This window comes from Pseudochaenichthys georgianus, chromosome 14 (assembly GCF_902827115.2).
Source record: "Pseudochaenichthys georgianus chromosome 14, fPseGeo1.2, whole genome shotgun sequence".
NCBI classification, from domain to species: domain Eukaryota; kingdom Metazoa; phylum Chordata; class Actinopteri; order Perciformes; family Channichthyidae; genus Pseudochaenichthys; species Pseudochaenichthys georgianus.
Genome location: NC_047516.1, coordinates 27,433,713 through 27,456,167, shown reverse-complemented (window position 1 = coordinate 27,456,167; position 22,455 = coordinate 27,433,713). Strand labels below are relative to the sequence as shown.

At 43.3% G+C, this 22,455-nt stretch overlaps 1 protein-coding gene across 3 annotated transcripts; it reads right to left on the bottom strand.

Moving 5' to 3' along the window:
* Positions 1-389: 389 nt before the first annotated feature.
* On the bottom strand, positions 390-22,142 carry mtmr4 (myotubularin related protein 4). Of its 3 annotated transcripts, XM_034098510.2 has the most exons (17): positions 22,026-22,142; positions 20,763-20,792; positions 20,107-20,189; positions 17,842-18,008; positions 16,663-16,759; positions 15,197-15,310; positions 14,901-15,082; positions 13,771-13,899; positions 12,649-12,760; positions 12,026-12,221; positions 8,044-8,229; positions 7,758-7,928; positions 6,869-7,023; positions 5,204-6,680; positions 4,943-5,053; positions 3,605-3,693; positions 390-2,166 (listed from the first exon to the last, which is right to left on the bottom strand). In XM_034098510.2, the coding sequence occupies exons 3-17, from the start codon at positions 20,148-20,150 to the stop codon at positions 1,989-1,991; spliced, it is 3,408 nt and encodes a 1,135-aa protein (XP_033954401.1). In that variant the 5' UTR covers positions 20,151-20,189; positions 20,763-20,792; positions 22,026-22,142; the 3' UTR covers positions 390-1,988. The 3 variants fall into 3 exon arrangements, with proteins under 3 accessions (XP_033954401.1, XP_033954400.1, XP_071061443.1); XM_034098509.2 differs by lacking the exon at positions 20,763-20,792 and having other exon boundaries at positions 22,026-22,107; XM_071205342.1 differs by lacking the exons at positions 390-2,166; positions 20,763-20,792 and adding an exon at positions 2,173-3,413 and having other exon boundaries at positions 22,026-22,107.
* Between the last annotated feature and the right edge of the window lie 313 nt (positions 22,143-22,455).

The following is a 22,455-nucleotide window of genomic DNA, read 5'->3' as shown; positions in this document are numbered from 1 at the left end:
ATTATTACGCCATATTATTAGATTTATGAAGAAGATGTCTGGTCGCCAGGGCGTGTGTGTGTATGTTTGTGTGTGTGTCTGTGGGCATTTGTTTTCAGAAGATATTATGATAGTGGCATTCGTTCCGGTGCACTCCGACAGCATTTAGCACTAGCCCACATCGAGATTAAGATTAAACAAACTTCTTTCACTTGGGAATACACATATGGAGCAATACTAACAGTGTCATTTTCCTTCTGATTTTGTAATTATTATTTATTTGACACCTGACTTACTAACACTTTGGTCTTATAACTTTGGACCAAAGAAGAGTTAAAACCCACTCCCCTATAGATCATCTTGACCCATTTCCAGAGCTTCATGCAAATCATCAAGCTGAGAGACATATGCATGATATAATCTTTTATTTTAACCCATGGGATTTATCTTTTACAGTGCATTTCTTTACAACAATTATTCATTAAGTGACAGGTTTGAGCCACCACTACGGATCAGATAACTATGTATGTTACATTTCTGAATTCCTCTTAGACATTTCGACTTCATGAACACCGTGTGGAAAAAACCTCAAATATTAGACAATGGATAACCGCACAGGTTAAGTAGTTCAGTGACATCCCATCATCTATTGAAACGTTAGCCTCTTATCAAAGCGCACCATCTGTTAATATTTTGCTTTCTCAGTGTTATCAAGTAGGTAACTATCTGTACCAATAAAACATACAGAAATGTGGCCAATTAGAAACCTGCTGCCATCCATAGGAAAGAAAAAGGCTTTAATCAAAACAAAACAAAATATGGCACTATTGTCTCAACAAACAGTAGACACAAACACATTATTTAAAAGGGGACTGTGGCCAAACTCCCCTGTAAAGAACAAGAAACTCCTAGCACTTTGTTCAGTCTTTACTGCCAGTTAACACTCTGAGGAGTCATCAGTCAGGTGGACGTCAAGCTTCATGTGGACATTACTAATTCATTCACAAACACCTCAGCAGGAAAAGCTTCCCTCTGTCACATTGCAGTACCTTCAAATGCCATTTCACCACATCAGAAGAAGACGTTACAGAAATCTGCTGTCTCCAATCGTTAGTGTTCTCTTCCTCTTAGCACATCAAGCACACGTCCCATTAAACAAACAAAACACGCATCACTGCATCGCTCGGTCCACGCACATCCCTCAGAATGTCACAACATGGCTATACTGGAGAAAAGCATCGATAAAGACAGAACCACATTGACTGTGCATATACATCATCTTGAAAACACATTGCAGCAATGAAACACAAATACGACCCACCAATGCACAAAAACTCGATCCAGTTATCCGTTACATATTACATTCAAGCTCCAAGAAAAAAAGATGCAATGACAAAGTAAACAGCAGATTTCTCCCTTTTGCTCAAGTTTGGTCTCAAATTCCCTCCAACACACGACAGCTAGTAGTGCACAAAAATAAGAATATAAAATTAGACTTTTAAATACTGTAGCAGCAATTATTTTCTTTTAAAGTTGAAAGCCTCCAGTAGTACAGGTAAAGGCTTCGGAGTCCCCCGACACGTAGGAAGGGTGAGCGATTGTCCTCTGAAGTGCGAGACAGTGTCTGTAAGGAGGGTGCAGGTGTTTGGTACTAAAGGGGGGTGGACAGGTGGGAGGAGAGCCTCGTACGGGGCTCCAGGAGGGGGCGGAGCCGTGTGGAGGCCGCTGGACGCTGCAGGGCTCAGGCCTGAAAATGTCTCTGATCAGAAGGGTTTCCCCCTGCTGACACGCCTCCATCTCACACTTCCCTTTTCCTTTCTTCCGCCTCTCAGGACAGTCTCATAGTGCATCTCTTCTCCCAAACCTATCAAAGAGTAACAGTTCCTCCTCAACATCCTCCCCCCAGCAGCCAGAACCACGGCAGGTTGCGGTGACAACGGGGCGCTCAGCTCATCAGTCCAAAAGGAGCAGGACAGAGCCGAGGCGGGCCAGGCTAAACGGCGCTTCTCTCAGCTGGAGGCTGTGGCGATGGCCTTCTTCAGCTGCTGGCTGCGGATCTCCCGGGTGCGGCACACCAGGAGCAGGTCATAGCAGATGTTGCACACCAACACCGGGTCATACAGCTGCTGGTCGGGGATGGGCAGCTTCAGGTGGCAGCAGTCTTTACAGAACACATTGCCACAGTTCCTGAAGAGGGAGAGCACCCAGGAAGTTAGATCTGTGTTAGAGCTGTATTATAACCAGCAGCAAAAATGTAAGACTTTAAAAACAAGAATATAACTGTTTACTGTATACTGTACAACTGTTTTACAACTGTACAGATACAAAAGAGATTAAAGCAGGTTTAATTATTTTTAGAATGATCCATGCACTTTAATAACAAGGTACATATAGTGTGTTTAAGTAATAATACAAAAAACATGCTCTAATTCCAATTTAAAACATAGGTATGTGGTGCATCTCAGCCTCTTGTGGCCGAAATTAGTATTACAACTACTTTATTTCATAAACACAGGAGATTTTTTTTTTTAAATCATGCTACGAAAAGTCGCAGCAGATAATCAGTTAACTACATCTACTGTAGTATGCATTTTGTCCTTCCCCTGTATTTTCAGGGTATTTTTCAGTTTTTCAGCAAATAAATAATAATCTTGCGTGTGTCTTGCTAGTTTGGCAGAATTGTGCTGCAACAAAGGCTTACCAGGAGAGACGTGTGTCGAGTAAGCGCTCAAAGGCAAATGTTCATATGTGATGCTTTTAGTGAATACACTAATCAGGATGTATTAACTAGGAAAACACATTTGTGGAGTCAACAAGCACAATGGCTAGAAGGAATGAGAAGGACTTACTAGTCAATACATATATTTACTTGTGTTGATCCCATATTCTTAAATGTTTCTTGATTATCTCTATTTTAAATCATTATTAAATTAAAAAGTTATTGACATTTTAGAAACTGGTTATCTCTAAAGACGTTATAGATATGATCTATTAACAGATTATTCCATCCATGCATCCATCTTCTCCCGCTTATCCGTGGTCGGGTCGCGGGGGTAGCAGTTCCAGCAGAGAGCCCCAAACTTTCTTTTCCCTGGCGACATCAACCAGCTCTGACTGGGGGATCCCAAGGCGCTCCCAGGTCAGCGAAGAGATATAATCCCTCCACCTGGTCCTAGGTCTACCCCTTGGTCTCTTCCCAGCTGGACGTGCCTGGAACACCTCCCTAGGGAGGCACCGAGGTGGCATCCTAACTAGGTGCCCGAACCACCTCAACTGGCTCCTTTTGACGCGAAGGAGGAGCGGCTCAACTCCGAGTCCCTCCCTGATGACCGAACTTCTCACCTTATCCCTAAGGGAGACACCAGCCACCCTGCGGAGAAAACCCATCTCGGCCGCTTGTATCCGCGATCTCGTTCTTTCGGTCATGACCCATCCTTAACAGATTATTGTTAGAATATATTTTTAATCGATTCAGAGTGAAAACTATTGTGCAAATTGCATTATTATTTTTAGAAACAAGTTCAATATTTTTTCCCTTTCTCTTCTACCTTTGATTTGTGACGACATGAGATATTTCAGGATTCTTTGTGTGTATTAATGTCAGAAAACCTTGGTGAAGCCCCACCTGCAGTGGTGACGTCTCTTGGCTATCCAAAACTCGCAGTCACAGTTGAAACAATGGGAGGCCATGTGGTCAGGTACCCACCTCGTGACCTACACACACATACAAACACACACAAAAACATTTATATCAGAACAGTGTGCAGTAATGGATAATGTGAGTGGTTAAATATTACTAATGGTGTTCCGTAAGGTTCTGTTTTAGGTCCACTATTATTCCCCATTTATATCAACAGTTTAGGTCAAAATGTGGATAGAGCAACTTTACATTTTTATGCGGACGATACCGTGATGTATCGTGTAAGTCCCTCCATTAAGGAGGCTGTTGTTAAATTACAGGCTGTTTTTAATATTATCCAGACGCAGCTCTCTGAGCTTAAGCTTCTTTTAATGCTATTTTCAAAAGCCAAAAAGACACCGGAGACCACTTTGGATATTGTTACTACGCAAGGAAAAGTACTCGAGGTGGTTACCTGTTATAAATACCTTGGTATCTGGCTTGATGATTGTCTCTCTTTTAAACTTCAGGTCAATACTCTGCTTAGAAAGCTGAGGGTGAAGAAGGTTTTCAGAAACAAGTCCTGTTTCTCACTTGAGGCCAGGAAAAGGCTCTGTGACCTTTTTAGCTGTGCTGGACTATGGTGATCTGATCTATATGAATGCACCTGCCCATTACCTGAACAAGTTAGATGCCACCTATCACAGTGTGCTGAGATTTGTTACTAACTGTAAAGTACTTACTCATCACTGTACCCTGTATGCCAAGGAAGGTCTGCCTTCACTAACTGTACGGAGGCTCAGTCATTGGTACATTTTCATCTACAAAGCCATGTTAGGTAAACTACCAGCTTACATCTGCTCTCTGATCACACAGAGAGTTGCAAGTAGCTATTGCCTAAGATCTCATGATGTGGTTTTGTTAAATGTGCTAAGTGCTAGGACTGACGTAGATACGAAAGCTTTTATGTGCGCAGCTCCTCTAACTTGGAACAGTCTGCAAAAAGAATGGAAACTGAGCAATTTGGTTCCACAAAATGTTTTTAAAGCTCGGATAGATGCTATGCAATCTGATACTGTTGGTACCTGTACATGTCGATAGGTTTGTAAATTGTAACCCTGTTATATCATATCATGTCCTTTTTGTTTTTCTGTTTCATGTGGAACCTAATTGCTGCAGGTCTCCCTGGAAAAAGAGATCAATGATCTCAATGGGATTCACCTGCTTAAATAAAGGTTTGAAATGAAAAAAAGTAATAAGAGGTGGTCCTAGCCTTACAGGTGAGGGTAAGGAAGGAAGAAGAGAAAGTTATGTTAGACGATGAGGCACAAGAAGGATGCTGACCTCTGTGTCCTTGCTGTCCACTCGGTCCCAGCTGCCCTCAGACAGGCGGTCCTCGCTGTGTGTTGACAACGAGTCCTCCTCGTTGCTGTTGTCAGACTCCCGCAGACACGTCTGCAAACAGAGAGGGAATCAGAAAACAGACAGGAGTGAGAGAAGACACTTCCAGAGGATTATCAAAAGTAAACATTTACAAATGCTGCAGACAGAAGGCAGCTTATAGCACTGAGCTGTCGGGTGTTATCACCAGCTTTGAAAACTCACAATGTCATCTTCGTAGTCTACGTCTGGCTCCGAGGGGGGGGTGCTGTACTGTTTGCTCTCCAGCCTCATCTGCAGCTGCCTCACCTGCAGCCTCAGCACCTCCACCTCCTGCTTGTATCCCGCCTCTATCTGCCGCAGCCTCTGCTGCACGGCGTCCAGGGGCACCGGCAGCCCGTCGTCGTCCAGGTAGGCCGGCGCCTGGGGCAGGGGGGGGGAGCTAGAAGCAGAGGGCGAGGTGTACGCCACTGGCAGGAGCTGATGGCCTGCCAGGGAGTAGCTGTTGAGGGCGGCGGCAGCGGGGGCGTAGAGGCCGCTGTAGCCCGCACTCCTGGCAGCAGACAGCCACCCGGTTGGCAGGGGGGGGCTGGGGTGACACAGAGCCTCCCTGCGGCAGCACGGGGACCCGTTGGCCATGGCGAAGCCCTGGGAGCGCAGCAGCTTGCTGGCCAGCCGGCGGCTCTGGTAAGCGTTATGCTGCAGGGCCCGGCTCACCCCGGAGTGAGAGGCGCTGCTGCAGGCCGACTGCACCAGGCCCTGCATGCTCTCCCAGTGGGAGCCCAGCAGCGACAGGTCTGAGAGCTGGCTCTGGGAGATCAGGTGACGAGCAGCTGCCTGGGCGCAGTCCACAGGACTCACTGCAACGGTTAGCTCGCGCTCTGCTCCTCTAACCTCAACCATCCTCACTTCTTCTTGCTCCTTCTGGGGCTTCTCCTCAGGCTGCTCCTCATTCTGCACCTTGTGGTTAAAAGTATCCTGGGGGAGACCCTTGCTCTCCGCGGGGGGCAGGGTGGGGGGAAGCTCTCCCTCGTCTGTGAGAGTCTCTGTGGAGTCCTCCATGGGGAGTGATGCTAGCTGCTGTAGATGCAGCAGGTCTGCAGATTCTGAGAGGCCGTCTCCATGCCCCTTAGCGTGGTCGTCAGGCAGCGAGGAGGGTACGGCGGCGTGAGGCTCTGTGCCGTTGCAGGGGAGAGGTAAGCACGGTTTAGATTTATGAGAGGGTGAAGGGGGGCTCTCAACAGTCCTACAGGGGCTCTCGGGCTCCATCGGGGGAGGCGGGGGTAGCGGGTTAGTGATCTGAGGCAAAGCCTGTTGAAGGACAGGTGAGGGGAAGGGAGTGTCTGCGAGCACGACTTCTTTACTGATAGGGACCGGGGGGAGAGGCGGAGAGGGGAGGGGCTGCGTGGTGAGACATGGCTCCTCGGTAGCGCCCTCACAGCTTTCTGAAGCTGGGACCCCCTCTGAGGTCTTAGCATGACACTGGAGTGGAGGTTGCCCCTCACTGCTGTCCAGTATAGTGTCAGCTGAGGCCTCGTCAGAGATCTCTGCAGTGGTTTCCTCTGAGGCCGGGGGGGGCTCGGGGGCAGAGCGACCCTCCTGGCAGTGCTTATTGAGATTTGGGTCGCTGGAAGTGCGAGTCAGGGGCACCCCGTTCTCAAAAGCTGAAAGCAAGTTGTCCATGGAGCGGGTCTTAGGAAGTCTGGAAATCAGAAATACACATAGGGTTAAGTTTTCCTCACAGGTGAAGAAATGGCAATGGTAAAATGATCTTTTTGAGACCCTAGAGGGCAGTGTGGCTCTCTGTAACACGAGGGAAATTAGAATTCATGAGAATCTCTGTGAGAACACTTAGTGCTGACAGCTCAGATATGCATCAAACAAACACACCTATCCAGGGAGCGGGAGGTGAGTTCGTCTCCGGTGACATTCGGGGGGAGGTAGAGCTCCATGGAGTCGTCCACAGCGGTGCAGGGGGAGGAGGTGGGCAGGTAGACGGCGGTCCACAGCTGCAACGCTCGTGTGTGGCAGACTGGCTGCAGCACCTGCCAGACAAGGACATCGCAGAAGGTCACCGTACAGTAATTATGAGCCTGTTACTCTGCCAGTGATGTCCTAGAACTGCTGTGAGTGATACATTATGAAAATGTCTAAACGATTCAAAGAGATCACTCAAACGGTATCAAGATGGAGTCATACTTTAAATACTTTTTGAAAAACAACATTTTAGGATCAAAGTAAACATTTATAGATACTATGCATTAGTCATTAATCACACACTACAGGTCCTGCACCGGGTTGGTATCTGCAAAAAGGTTTGGCAACATGTAAAAAATATATTTTTCATCACGGTTAAGAAACGGTAGAAATAAACCGTATGTGGGTGGAGACCAGTTTCGAACAAAAATATGTTTTTTGTGGAGAAACCAAAAATGATTTAGCAATATTTTAACTTTTTAAATAAACTAATAGTATAAAGTCTGATTAGTCACCAAATGTTTTATTTGACTGTGAAAGCCTGTCACTGACAGCCAGTGATTGAGACATTTCCTCAGGTGGATTTGTGATTCAAGGATGAAGAACCCAGTTTAAACCAGAGAGAAAATAAAGGCCTTTAAAGTGAGTGGCGGCTTAGAAGCTAGTGTGTTTAATCCATGTCTTGTATTAAAAGGGGCAGGCAGCATTCAGATTTGACTGGGAATTTGTGGGAAACGGGTCGATTCTGCTGTTAGGCTCATCTGGTGCAGGTTTGCAAAACTGGATAGAAAGTGGTAGGTACCATATCATGACTTGGGATGTAGAGGAAGTTCTGGAAGTTCTTGTTTCCATTGCGAAGCAGGGACCAGACGGAGCAGGTGCGTTTGTAGATATTCCTCGTCTCCCTCTCACGAGCGTTGTTGCACAGGAAGGTTCCGTACAGACACGAGTATGTATGCTGCACCAGCTTGACCTGAACACACGTGGAAGATAAGTCAGACCTTTAGCAGCAATTGACATTATTAGTGGTTGTTAACTAAATGTAACAATGTTTGGAGTGGAGAAAAGAATGCTGTAGGACCACCCACCAGGAAGGCCTCGTTGAACTCGAACAGGCAGGGGAACTGTTTGAGCAGCTGGTGGACAGAGTCCAGCCACTGCAGGAAGACGGGACACTGCTCGCTCACGTCATCTGCGTTCTCCTGGTGGCCGCAGCGGTCCCCGAACTTATGACCGTAGTCCAGCCACTCAGTCTCTACAAGCACCTGGAAACCCTGGGGACGACACGCCAGTCAGTAAAGTGAGATTACAGAGCAACACAAAACTATACTCCTCTGATATAACATTGCTCTCCTTTGAACACTGACTCACAATGGACAGTAGAACAATGCAGCACAATCAGAGATATTTCTTTAAAATGTTTCTCAACAGATTCTTCTTCCTTGTCAAAACCTGTAACCTATGTTACCCACAATGCAACTTGGCCACAGACATTTCAGTCAGTCAGAGGTTACAATAAGGCAGGGGTAGGCAAGTAAGTTCGGCCTTGGGCCAATTTTTTGCTGAGCCGCAAGATGGCCGGCCAGAACATAATCAAAGCCTAATTCAAGGAATTGATTTTGGTAAGAGGGCGCAGCGCCCCTGTTCCCCGGTTCAGAAAAAAACTCTGATATCGCCGATAACCCTCCCCATCAACACTCTGATGCGCAGTCAGATCCGCTGATTGGTTCACTGATGATATAGGCGCCCAATCCAGAGCCTCTGGCTAGACCCGCCCAAAGGGAGGCTCGTCCTCTCTAGCCCCATTTCAGTCCCAAAGCCAGGGCTATTATCTGTATTTTAACAGACTTATCTTTTAAATTGAGGTGTATTTATTGTTCTCTTCAAAGTTTATTTTTCTCTGAAATTTTAGGAAGGGTGGTCTTTCCTTTCCTTAATGGACGAGCCTCCACTGAGTAAAGTAGAGTTATTAACTAGGTAGCAGTGTTTTTATTCTGATAAGTAGGCCTATTGTCAAGTTCTCTGGGTTTTTGGCATTTATTTGAGTGTTTGCCCACATTTGAGAGGCAACAGAGGACACATGGACAACTGGAATCCTTGTTCCTTTTCTTTATTTCAACTTTTCAAGGACACATTAGGATTCTTTCAGGTTGAAAACCTTTAAAAAAATACCAAAGGACAAAATAAATCAATTCCAGCAGTTTTGCTTTGCAATTTAATATATTATAACCTAAATTAATCAGTAACCAAGTATTTTACTCAAACTCAATGTATTTAATAGTTAAATAAGTACTTTAATTGACCTGGTTCCCCACAACCACACATTTGCCATAAGCATGGGCACGGGAAGGGGGGTGCTGAGGGCGCTGCAGCACCCCCTAGCGGCAGGCAGGGGGTGCGGAGCACCCCTGTTTGAATTATTATTTGACGGTTATTGCTGCTCATCAAGACACTAGAGAGGACGGCAGGACTGTAATTTCCCGTGTTCAGTGAATGCAACAGAGGCCAGACACCAGACCAATCAGAGAGTTGCATGGAAATAAAAGTGTGCTTGTGTCATTCAAGCTCAGCTCTGTGTGTATGTGTGCGGAAATAGTGCATCTAGTGTGTGTGAGAGACGGAGAGAGGGAGAGAGAGAGAGGGACCGGTGCCAGCAGCAGGGACCGTGTTGTTAGCATCTGGTTAGCTAGCTGCACTAACATACGGAGCTGTTTGTTCCACAACAAGCTGGAGGAGAGCTCTCCTCTCAGACTGAGAGGCTCAGTTGAGCTAAAGGACTCTCTGAGTGTTTAGATAGTTAACTTTAGTCTAAGTTATCTCAGTGGGTCTCAAACGGTTTGGTCACAAATTATTCAAAAGATTATAAGATTATTTCCGCGGCACACCTTCATATGATCATTATAGTTATAAAAAAAATAAGAGAATAAAGGAAAAACAGTTATGAAATACTATATGGCAGTAAAACAAGAATACAGTTTGAATGGGGAGTGATTTTTAAAATGTCCAAGAAAAAGAACATCTGCTTACAGTTGTGTTTCATCTGGGTGTTGAGAGATGTATCCATAGATCTCTTAATGTTGCTCTCAAAGTGCACCAAATTGATGCTTTTAACTTCAATATGTAAAAAAAATCTTCCCGGGGGAGCATTCCCCCGGACTCCCCTAGAGGAGGTGAGGTCCGCTCCACACTCACATTGTAACAGTCGCGGGTGTACTGTGTGTTTGCGTGTGGGGAGTGCTTTTGTGTGTGCTATAGTGCCCGTAATAGTGTTCACTGGAGTCCAGCACCTCAGCACCCCCACTCAAAATACCTTCTCGCGCCTCTGGCCATATGTGACCCGCTCTATCGAGATCAGTCGAAAGTCGCAACGGCTCATTTAAAAAAATAAATGTGGATTTGCATAAAAAACTAGTTTTTCGGGGTTCGGGTGTTTTGTTTGATTTTAAATAAACAAAGTCTTGGCTTTCAGAATATGAAATTTTTATTTCCAAAATCACACGATAAATACATGTTTGAAGCTTGTAAAGGGAAGATGACAGCTCTCACTCGCCACTCTGCTCTTCCACAGCGCCGCTTCCCCTCCCTCCGCTGACATTATGAATTTAAGCGGATATGTCGGGACAGAATTTATTTTACCGGACAAATTTGAAACTCACCGGTCATGTTTCAATAATAATAATAAGAATGGTGTAGCAGAGTTTCCATTAGCAGGTAATCACCGGACTATGACCGGATATGCTGATGTTTAAAATTCAGTTAATGGGGCTCATTTTTATATTGCTTCAGTTTATAATCGTTACAGACCGAAAAGTTCCGATTCATTTTTCAATAAATGATTCCACAAACAACAAAAAACATCATTATTACATTCAAACAAACTACTTGTAGTAGATGAAGTACATTATTCAAAAGTTTACATTAACTTTGAATAATAAGACGGGAGAAACGGATGCTCTCTTTTCCCCTCTCCCTCCCTCTCTCTCCTGACAGCCCGTCAGTTTCTCATGCAGCTCGCTAAACAGTGGGCGGGGCTTCAGGTGATCATGCAGAGCTGTGTGTGTCTCTGTCAGACTCAGCAGCTGATCTGATCTCTCTCTCGGTCCGGTTATACTTCACTCGCGTTTATGTCCATATCGATCAGATCCAGCTCTCCTGATCGGTGAATATCGGCCGATAATGACCGGCGGCCGATCGGCGGCTAACGGAAACCCTGATGTGCGACTGTCGGTCCTATGTTGTAAAAAAAAAAAGTTTGATTCTCAAAATTACGGGCCAAATATTATTGCTGGCGGGCCAACAATGAGTTATACCTTACCTTAATTGTTATAGCATGAAGTCGATAATCTTTATCATTGTGATATTATATTTTCTAATACTGTATCAGGATGCAGGGGATTCGGTGTTTGCAGAGGGCGCACAACATCTTCAAAGACACCTCTCATCCTGCAAACTATCTGTTGGCCCTCCTACCTCAGGAGCCTCCAGTCCAAGAACAGCAGGTTCAGGGTCAGCTTCTTCCCCAGGGCTGTTACCCTGTTGAACTCTGCCCGCTGATAGACTCAAGCCCATACCCACCTGTTTATATATTTTACTGTCAATGCCGTTTACACTGTATAGATTCATCTGTTTATAATCTATTTATAATTATTCTATTTATAATAATCCATGTATAATTATTCTTATTATGTAGACTCCTGCACTGCTATTTTGCACTTCTGGTCAGATGCCTAAACTTACATTTCGTCACTAGTACATGAATCTGAGGATGATTTTCTGAAACACTTGTGATTTATTTGTAATAGTTATATAAATATATTAAAAATATATTATATACAGTATATAACCAAATATACTGTATATTTAACACTGTTTATGTTTTATATCTACTTAATATGCCTACCTAAATAATCATTTTTTTTACTGATATAATTGTGCTGTGACATCACATGTTAAGGAGACAATGAAAAAATGCAGATCCCACAAAAATCAGCTTTACAATAATACTACATTTCTAATATTTTAATTCCTACAGTATACAACATTCTGTGGCCACACCCTGCAGACTCTCACCTCTATTGTCCTGTAGTAGGGGTCCAGAAGGATCTTGGAGAGGGCTACAATCTGGGGTGTGCGGTCCCACCCGTCCGAACAGTGCACCAGGACAGGACGTCCATCCCTCTCCACAGCCGAACACACCAGAGTGGCTGCCTTCAGCATGATGGACAGGTGCTGCAGCCAACGTGTGCTCTCAAGAGCCGAAAGCCAGCTAGAAACATAAAGAAGACTGATTATATAAGAACCAATCTATTCCCTTTCACGGTGAAGTGATCTGGAGCAGAGATGCTGTATACGTAAATCAGTGTTGGTTAACCAGGGTCAAGTTAGACTGGGTTATTATGCTAATGAGAAAGGAGGCTTCTGACCTAAATCAATGGAAACACAATAATAATTAAACACAATAGTAAAACGCACACAGCGGAGAAAGACACACAGATGTAAAGGCAAGAAAAAACAGAAACACACATCCACTGTCAGTGTGTACAGACGGACAGCTGGCTGGCACAGCAGGAAGGGGACTGGACCGTGGAAGCGTTGCCATCTCGTGTTGTGTTACCTTACTGTGAGGTGAAGCCATTAAAAGTGAGGAGGGTGAGGGGGGGTGCTCAGAGAGAAGGTCAAACAGATCGACTCACTTTCCTGGATCGGGGATCTGACTGCAGACGGTCCTCAGAGCCTGGAAGCTGTTCCGGATGGCGTGGATGTTTGCCATTCCCATAAACATCACCTCGCAGTTGGGGTAGTACTCTGATTACAAACAAACATAAACAACTGATGAAGGTCATAAGACGTAAACAACAGTAGCATGGTGAGTTCAGATGATGGTTATTTTATCGTTTAGGTCAAATGAAACATTCATGGTGTTTATTTTTGAGTCAGTCACTGCTGGCAGAATATCCTGCTATCTATGGCTGTACACAATGTATTTGTTTTTACATTCAACGTTTCATTGAGTTAATTAGTTTATGTTGTTATATAGATAGTATTGGGGAAATGTTTTCCAAGGCCCATACTAACCTCACTGAGCACAGGCACCTGTAACCTTGGCTGCTGTGCTCTCAGTGTTTCGTCTCCCTGTTCCTGCCTGTTGGTGTCAGCTGATAGAGGTGTGATGATTCTATCTTGTTATGCTCAATGTTGATTATTCTCTCTGAACTAGCTAACTACATGGGTCTGGGGTAGAGTTCTTAAGAATACACGTGGCAACTCTACCGTGAAGTCAGAACCTCTGACTCTTTGACTTGTTTTGTGAATTCTCCGGCCGAAGCTCCAAATAAACCCATCAGTGTTTGCCATCAAAGCTCCAGCTCTCCCCGTGTCTCCTTTGAGTCGGTGACTCCTCCTGCATTGCTACACAGAAGTTTCCCCCACAGATAGTATTTATCGTGCTATTAGATCGCTGCTAGACTGCACCATTAATACAGGCTTCCCTCTGTGAACAAATTGTTCTTTCACAGCAGTGAACATTTTGTTTTTGAAAATCTCAATTACTGGTATAACATTAATATAAGAAAACTGTGCAGCATTTCAGTGTTGATTTAAAATTCAAATGTCAAGGTTATGAATACAACCTTTGTAGCTTGTAATGTTTGGTAAAGCCCTATGAATGTCATATTCTAAATTCACTCTAACTCTCTAGAAGTGTCATGAACACATGTTGACACACACACAATGTCTTTTAACTCTGATCTCATACCTTAAAAACTGTAACATTCATTAAATAGTGTCAGACTTTTCAAATGTTTGGTTGCACCAACCTTCACACTCACAGCCTCCGCCCTTGGCTCTGTTGGCCACTGCGGCGGTGTATGAGCGAGCGTCCAGAATCAGCAGCTTCTGTGGCACAGTGTTGTCACTGCAGCCAGAGCCGCCCGTCAGAGAGGAGTCTGGAGGACAGAGAGGATTTGAATGTTAGGAGTAGACGGCGTGATGCGAATCAAACTGCCGGGGGGATGACGAGGGATAGAAAGCGTGAAGTGCCAGGGACATGATTAACAGAAACTGAATCCATAGCTCCTTCTGCTGACACAACCGCAGTGTTGCTATAGGTAACGATCACAAATCAGGAGACCTGCTTTTAAAAGCTACCAGGGAGAAAGAAGAGTAATTACTCTGAGGCTGCAACTACACTACTCTGCACTCAGTTAGCGTGGCGCTACCACTCCCTTTCCAGCCTGTCATCGTGCCCAGAGTGAGGCAGTTAAACATCCTTTCAGACATCCACGTCATTCTCTGCCTTTACACAAAAACATAAAAAACAGTGTATAAACAAGATGCAAATTGTTGTTTTTCTGTATATGTTGCGGTGACAACTGTCCCACTTTGTATCCTACTAATATTTCTGTAGCCAAGGCTGATTATAATAAGATAACATCAATGATATGCACTTTCATTTAAAATGGGAGCTTGTCAGTAAAAACAGCATGACAACATATTTTATTGCTACTTAATTCAATATAAATAGTTTTCTTTGTCAGAAAGCCTATATCATGTGTTCAGTTATGTGTATATCTGTGTGTGTCCGCAGTTACTTTGGCATACTACTGGACCAATCAGCTTAATGTTTATCATGTTCATTTATGACTGAATGCTAGTATATCTAGTGATTGCATTGATTCACAATGTATGAAAAACCCATTTTATTCAATGTTTTATAAACACCATTTTCAGCCAATGACAATATATTATATTATTTTACAAACTGTTGGTAGTAGTAGTCCACTTTAAATTGAGGAAAATGAACGAGACATCTAAATAATGGAATTTATTTTCTTCCTTCCAAGTCATATGGACATGTTCACATAATCAGCCAGCGTAATATTGCATTCTTGAGAGCTACAGTGCGCTAAGAGTGAATCTGAATATATAAATCAAACCACTGCTTTACCAAAATCACTATCAGAGGAGTCTGGAGCGTCCCCGCGATGTCTGCAGGCCTTTGCTCCAGTGTCCAAATGACACGCCTTGGCAATGGATGTCACCAGGTACTCATCATCCGTGTTCCTCCAGCCCCACCAGCTGATCTCAGGCTGGCTGCAACGGGAGATCACCGCCCCGTTTTTCTGGTGCCTGCAATTCAAGGTAATACTCACTAAATTGCAGACTGAAGAAGCAAAACGGGACAATGCTGTTAAAGATATTGGTGAAATTGTTTGATTTGTGGCTTTGTGTCAGTAACCCCACCTGTAGACCACCACAGGGATTCTCTTCCAGGATCTGAAGGAGCCCACACTCTCCAGCTCCTTGTCTGTGATCCATATTGGAACCAGAAGCTTCTGTGGGTAGCTGGAACACATCCTGTGGACAGGAAGGACACTTTGTTTTCATAGAGGAAGGTTAAATGCTGTTTGTAATGCTGCAAATATTTGACCACAAGTCTTACTTATCAACACTGACAGTATCTCAGTAAAAAAAAAAAAAAAACTTCTTTGACATTCTGTTTTTCAGGGTCAATATGATCCGTTCTTTAATGTATATTCACCTGCTGACTGTCTGAGGAATGAAGCAGAGACTGTGTGTGTGTGTGTGTGTGTGTGTGTGTGTGTGTGTGTGTGTGTGTGTGTGTGTGTGTGTGTGTGTGTGAGGGAAAGTGAAACTGTGCTGAGTCATAGGCCTCAGCAGGCTGCTGCTTGTTTAATTAGCCAGTTGTCCTTTGTGTCTCTCTCTCCCAGCAGGATGTGCTCTGTTGGGTACTACGAGCAGACTGACCTTTTTTTGTAGCGTTTATTTGCCCAGACAGCAAAGCAGAAGGGAGAGTCTCATACATAGATGGGTTTGTGTTTGTATGTTGAAGAATTTAATGGTCAGGGTCAGTTTGAGAGGTCAGAAAAGACAAAGCCAACAAGTATACAAACTAAATCCCTATTAAGCATTACGACATTTAGTTAGCTATGTCGTTGGCAAACAACAGTAGATGTTAGCTTAAAATGTTGAGAGTGTGTTGCTAACGGTAACGCTACATCTTTCTAGTGTGTTGCTGAGTCAAAGACAGGTCTATGAAAAAGTTCTTTTATTTGTGATTTGACAATTTAAGCGCAGGAAGAAGATATGAAGCTTTTGAAATTGGGTCCAATATTTATGGGGCAAGTGATTTATCTGTGAGCACGTCTCCCTTAGGAGTTAAAAGACTCTACCTGCTGCCGGTATGGGAAATGGACTGTCATTTATCAGGCAGTGTTTTTTAACAGGTTAAAATACATTTTTTTGTCTTTTTCTTAATGGATTTATGAACATCTATTTTGCAAAGGACATCTCAGACAATGTTGACCGTAGGAAATGTGAGTCACACCGAATGTAACGTTGACCTGATGACAATGTGTATATTGTGCTCATTCCACTCTAATTTATATCCAACCTGACTACAATCCTCCCAAAAGTAACTGTAATACAAGATGAATTTAAAACCCACATTCCTGACTGAGTTCTGTCTCAAAGCTGGAAGATGTGCCGACACACAATCTGTTCAGTTTGCCGACATAGTGAGTACAGCATCTCTGTCACAGCTCTACGAAAGCTCTTTAAAACGTTGTCAGTCACCATTCACTCTCTAAACATCAGGATATGTTACAATTACAACTGTCGCAGCGGGGGGAGGGGGGTATTTCCGTATTTCCGGGGGGGGGTATTTCCGTACAGTATCTGTGACATACTTGAAGTTGCAGTTTATGTCTGCTACTCTCCAGACGTTCTGCGTGTCGAAGCCCATCCTCTTGACCTCCATTTCCATTCTGTGACGCACGTTATCCCCTGAGCACAGAGACAGCATGGGAGGAGATCATTTTAGGAAAGTCAACATTTTAACACATATCCAAGAGGCATGATTGTTCTTTACCTTTTTGTTAAGAGCTTTTTTTATTTCAAACTGAACCCAGTTTTTTTATCTAAATGTGGCCAAAATCTTTGAAACTGGTTTAGTATTGAGTGAGAGCGCTGCAGCCGGCAGACGTTTAACAGGGTGCAATGTAATCCTTCTGTACGATTCCACAAGGTCATTGTATATCCATTAAAAAAGCTTATTTGGCCAGTGACAGGTTCAGATTGATATCATAAGTGTCTTAAAAAATGAAGGAAAGAACCCTACAGAGGAACATTATTCTATTTACATTTCATTTCATTTGATCAAGTCGGTTTGTTTTTGTTTCTTACTAAGGCTCATTTAAGGCAAGGTCTTCTTCTAAAATCTTGTGAGGGTTGACTCATTGCCAGAAGAAAGCGATGGAAACACAAGTGAGCGTAAAGAGAGTGTCAGTGTTGTCAGAATTAGTTGTGTAGGAGTACATAAATCCTAGCTTCATGTCATTTTCTAAGTTTTTCACTGTCATGACTGAATATCAAGCAGATTTCAACAGAATGGATGCAGTTCTATATTTTAGAACAAGACATTACATTACATTGCATTTAGCTGACGCTTTTATCCAAAGCGACTTACAATAAGTGCATTCGACCAGGAAGACACAACCTCGAAGACTCCTCCAGATCAAGCAAAATGTACATTTAATTTCAACAACAAGCACTTTCATGTTGTAGATGAATGTTATGGAATTCCCTGAAAGTATTACATTGCAGGTAAATTCCCGTCTCATACACTTGCCAAATACTTGACCAATTTCAAAAGCTGTTGTTCCTGTTACATGTGGAAACAGTGTCCAGCTTGGTTACACTGAAGTTCCTTTAGTTCAGTCTCGAATGTTGTGTGTGTGTGTGTGTGTGTGTGTGTGTGTGTGTGTGTGTGTGTGTGTGTGTGTGTGTGTGTGTGTGTGTGTGTGTGTGTGTGTGTGTGTGTGTGTGTGTGTGTGAGTGTGTGTGTGTGAGTGTGTGTGTGTGCTGACCTGGGCGACAGAGATGGACATGCTGGTCTTCATCATCAGAGTTGCCTCCCAGACACCAGGCGTGATAGGCGAGGGCGAACAGATCCTCTAGGCGGGCGGGGTGAGCTATGGCCCGGTTCAGACGCTTCACCCACTCCTGGCACAGCTTGAACGTTGCAAAGTGGCATCTGTGGAGTGAATATAAGAACGGTGGGTGAGATTCGACAATTAACACTTCGTTAAAACTTCATGCATTTGGGATTGTGTGAAACATTTGGTAATTTCCTCATATGCTCAGAGGCTTTTCAAGCGTGAAACTAGGAGTAATGATAATGCTGCTTAATGATGACGAACCAAGACGTCAATGGCACAGCTGCTGCTGAGAATCTGAAGCATCCACTGGTTTTGAACTTTACAGATGTCAATCACAAGAGAATTTCAGTCTGCTGTGAAATAAAAACAGGCTAGTTCTGTTTTACTCGAAACTCCTTTTAAAGCAATCTGTGAGCATGATTAGAGCTGATTATACACTTGCCATCTGTTCTTGGTTAATACCACGGTGACTGTCATTAATAAGACGGCTTTATATGCTACACAGCATACTCTCATCCCTTAAAAGCAGCACAAACAACAATAAATATGACGTCCATCTGCATGAAACAAATAAACAATGGTTTGATTTTGATGGTATACTTAAAAGCAACGTAATTAATACTTTACTTCAACCAATGTTTCTGTAATATATTGACATCCTAAAAACACATTTTGCATTCATTATTATTTCACTACTTTCTTTTACAACTACATTGCTCCGTCAAAACGTTTTTACTGATATGAGTATTATTTTAGTCTGATGAAAAGAACATAGAAAAATTCTGATAACTTCGCAGGGCACAAAGTTAATTAACTATTTCAAACTGGCATGTGTCTGATAACCAAATATTGAAAGAAATAATACAAATGAAGGGAGGCTTAACATTTGAGTAGCCGTGTGATGATTAATTCTTATTATTTAACAATCAATTCCAAAAATTGCTTTTGATTACATTCCTGCTGAAAGATTCATTAGCTTAACTTATTGTTTCAGATAATTGCGCATAAAATATACTGGAAGCAGACAGGCTGGACTTTAACTCTGTTATCATGCCAACACAAATGTGAACCAAAATAAGTCATAACCTCAAAGTATGAAAAAACATGCATCATAAACTATTGAATGCTTGAATTAGTTTTTTCCCATACTCTAAACCATTTGTATTGACAACTCTGTTATTCTGGTTCCACCTAAGCATCAGAAGATGTTCTTCTTGTTACTTAAATCTGCCCAGGCAGGAATTATTTTTTACTGTGAGGTCACAATACATGATCTCTATAATCACTAATGTCACTAAGTAATACAGTAGGCAAGACGCTATATTAACAGAGGCTTTATAAACATCACTTTATTATAACTGTTAACATCTATTTTTACACCAGGGACTGGATTATTGATTGGCTGTTAAGCGCAGTAGTGTACTGTATAGAGGTTATACATTCTCTCCACACTGTCACAGAGAAATGAACTATCGTATTATTCATTTATATGAGTGTCGGACCACCGTACTGAATGTACTCTTGGTAAACCCTCTGAACCCAAAGCAGTTTCAGGGCTTTTTTCCTCTCCAGCTGCAACTCACTGTGGCCTTGTTTTCACTGCAATGTGTAAGCCCTGCAACCGTATGGAAACAGCACAATCTGTTTTACAGTATTTAGTTCATTCAGTTGTATGACCATTAATACCATATTGGATTAAATACATACACAAGTGTTTCCAATATCATATAAACATAAGCTATACACATACTATTTAAGATTTGCACAACCTGTAATTACAACCGCTCTCTTCCTCTCTGCTTTGTGTAAACAGTCTGCCAGTCAGTCTTCCCTGAATTTTTGTTGTGCATCTTTTGGTCTCGGTCGAATCATTTATAGCTTAAATGTAGCTTTGAAGAATGCAGAATGTTATATTTTTGACAGGATCTAAGTAGTGCAGACGGATGATTTCTGACTAACATTTCAAATGGCGCATGTAGAATGACTAGTTTACGCTAGGATTTGGTTACTTTTCCTCACAAATAAATCATTGAATGATCTTTCATTTTAATATCCAATGATAATTTCTGTTTTATAAACTCTGGGTATACGTTTTTTAAACGGTTTAGGGTTCAGGGGATTGATAAAAGCATCAATATGCTTTCAGGGTTAATATAATGTATTTAGTGTGTGAGTGAGCAGTTTTTTCCTCACCTTACAACTTTGGAGTCTTTGCAGATGATGTGCAGCTGGAACATATCTCTGCTCTCCACGTTGTCTATCAGCCTGAGAGGTACCTGCAGGGGGAGACAGAGTGCACGTGTCATCATCCTGATGGCCCACTGTCACAGCGACACACTTCTGCAAAGAGGTCACCACTCTCTGGTCTAGTACAGACTGAACTTAGATACAAATAGTACAGCGTAAGGCTTCCTCTAAGCAGGCCTCTGCATTGTTTTTATCTTTGTCTCAAGACTTATTTTAAGATACCAAACAACAACAACAACTATAAAACGTGTTGTCTGCAGGACTGTCGACCCTGCTTTCTAAGCTTTCCCTGTCGATTGAAATTGTTACAGATTTACAAAATCACCCACGCAACTTCAAATTTGATCAAACATTTATGCAACGGCACTTTCTGCACTGTGCATGAATGAATAAATACTATTTCATGCCTTTTTAGCAAACAGAAAGTTCCTTCTTTTTCATTAAGTCTCAAGGTCAGCCAACACGCTGCACCACAAATATTTGTTGTCCTTTGAACGTAAATCACAATTTGTCCCCGGCGCACTATAATTGTTTAAAACCAAGAGGGTGACTTAAGCTGTCTAGATAGTGGCAGAGGGTGGTGTTTATCATTTTGTACTCACAGATATCTCATTGTCCACACCTGGGGAGGTCTAAAACACAGTGACACCATGGAGCCCACACACACACACACACACACACACACACACACACACACACACACACACACACACACACACACACACACACACACACACACACACACACACACACACACACACACACACACACACACACACACACACACACACACACACACACACACACACACACACACACACACACACACACACACACACACACACACACACACACACACACACACACACACACACACACACACACACACACACACACACACACACACACACACACACACACACACAGGGGGGGAGGGAGGGAGGGAAAGACACAAGACAGGAGGAAATGGAAAAACTATTAAACCAAAAACATCCAGGAGAAAAAAAGGAAATGAAGAGTTAAAAGGAAAAAGAACATCAAAGAGGTTGAAAGATAAGTGAGTGTGCTACTTGTAGCACGTGACCAAGCTGAATGGAAATCGTGGAGAGAAAGACAAACATGGACAGGAGCAAAGGGCAATAAAACAGCTTAAAGGTAGGGAGGTGGGTTGTGAGGGGGGTGGGGGGTGGAGAGAGAGAATGTGTGGTGTGTTGGCATTCATACAGAGTTCATCTGTGCTGCTGGGGTCAAGGCAGGACAGAATCTGACTCTCCGTTTAAGTAAGTCAAGGTGAAGTGGCAGTCTGGACGTCATGGTGTTCCACCCCCAGCTCTTCCTCCTTTTTCTCTAATCCCCGTCACCCTTTTCATAAACGGAATCCTTCTGGTAAAGATGACTTGGTAATATGAAGGAAGAGGAATTTCATTGCCAGTAAATGCAAACAATTGGCCCGTTTGTGTTTGACCAAGGTCTGACGTCAAGCCTGAGTGGGCCAATGGGCCTCAGTGCCAGTGGGGGCCGGGCCCTTGGAGCCTCGATGTCATATTAAACCTATTCTGGCTGTGGATTGGTGGGGCCAGCCACTCCTGTGGTACTAACAACTTAATGCCAAATGCACTGGGGTATGGCTAAAACCGATTTACGGGCAACCAATGGAAAATACTTTATTTGCCTGGTTAGCACAATGATGTGTTTATAACATACTTATGGAGGAAGGGGTAGAGCTATGTGCACACACCCCGCACATTATAATCTCTTCTCTACGTCTATTGGCTTCTATAGATATAGACACTGGTGCAGTTTGGACAGAAGTGAAACTGTTGTGGCACTTCTGTATGTTTATAAGTCTGTTGATTTGCACTTACGTTGATAACAGAGTCCTTGAACTTGATGTGGAGTCTGTAGTTAGAAATGGCGATGATGGCTTCGTCTGCACAGCCAAGATATTCCACCCCTTCCCCCTGAAGAACTGCGAATGGCACCTGTAGAAACACAGAACAAACCAGATTGCTGAGGGTTTTGAGAGGCAAAAACATAACACCACCACCACCTGTTTTTGTTTCGTCTACCGGGAGTATAATCTTAACATTCACGTTTCTATTTTTAAAGCTGTACTCTCAAGTTGAGGAGTCTCCAGCCATGCTTGCTGCTTTGAGAGGCTGAACTAAGGCAGAGTGGTGCTTTGAGCTAAATGCTTGGATGTTGATCTTTAGCAGGTTTAATGTTGAACATGTACACAATCTTAGCTAAGCATGTAAGCATGCTAACATTCACTAATTAGCATTAACCCAAAGT

Excerpts from the sequence above, each read along its gene's own strand:
- mtmr4 (XM_034098510.2), bottom strand. The coding sequence starts at position 20,150 with ATGTTCCAGCTGCACATCATCTGCAAAGACTCCAAAGTTGTAAG. Across the intron at positions 18,009-20,106 it reads AAAGACTCCAAAGTTGTAAG|ATGCCACTTTGCAACGTTCA; the intron begins GTGAGGAAAAAA and ends TTCACTCCACAG. Across the intron at positions 6,681-6,868 it reads ACCTCCCGCTCCCTGGATAG|ACTTCCTAAGACCCGCTCCA; the intron begins GTGTGTTTGTTT and ends TCTGATTTCCAG.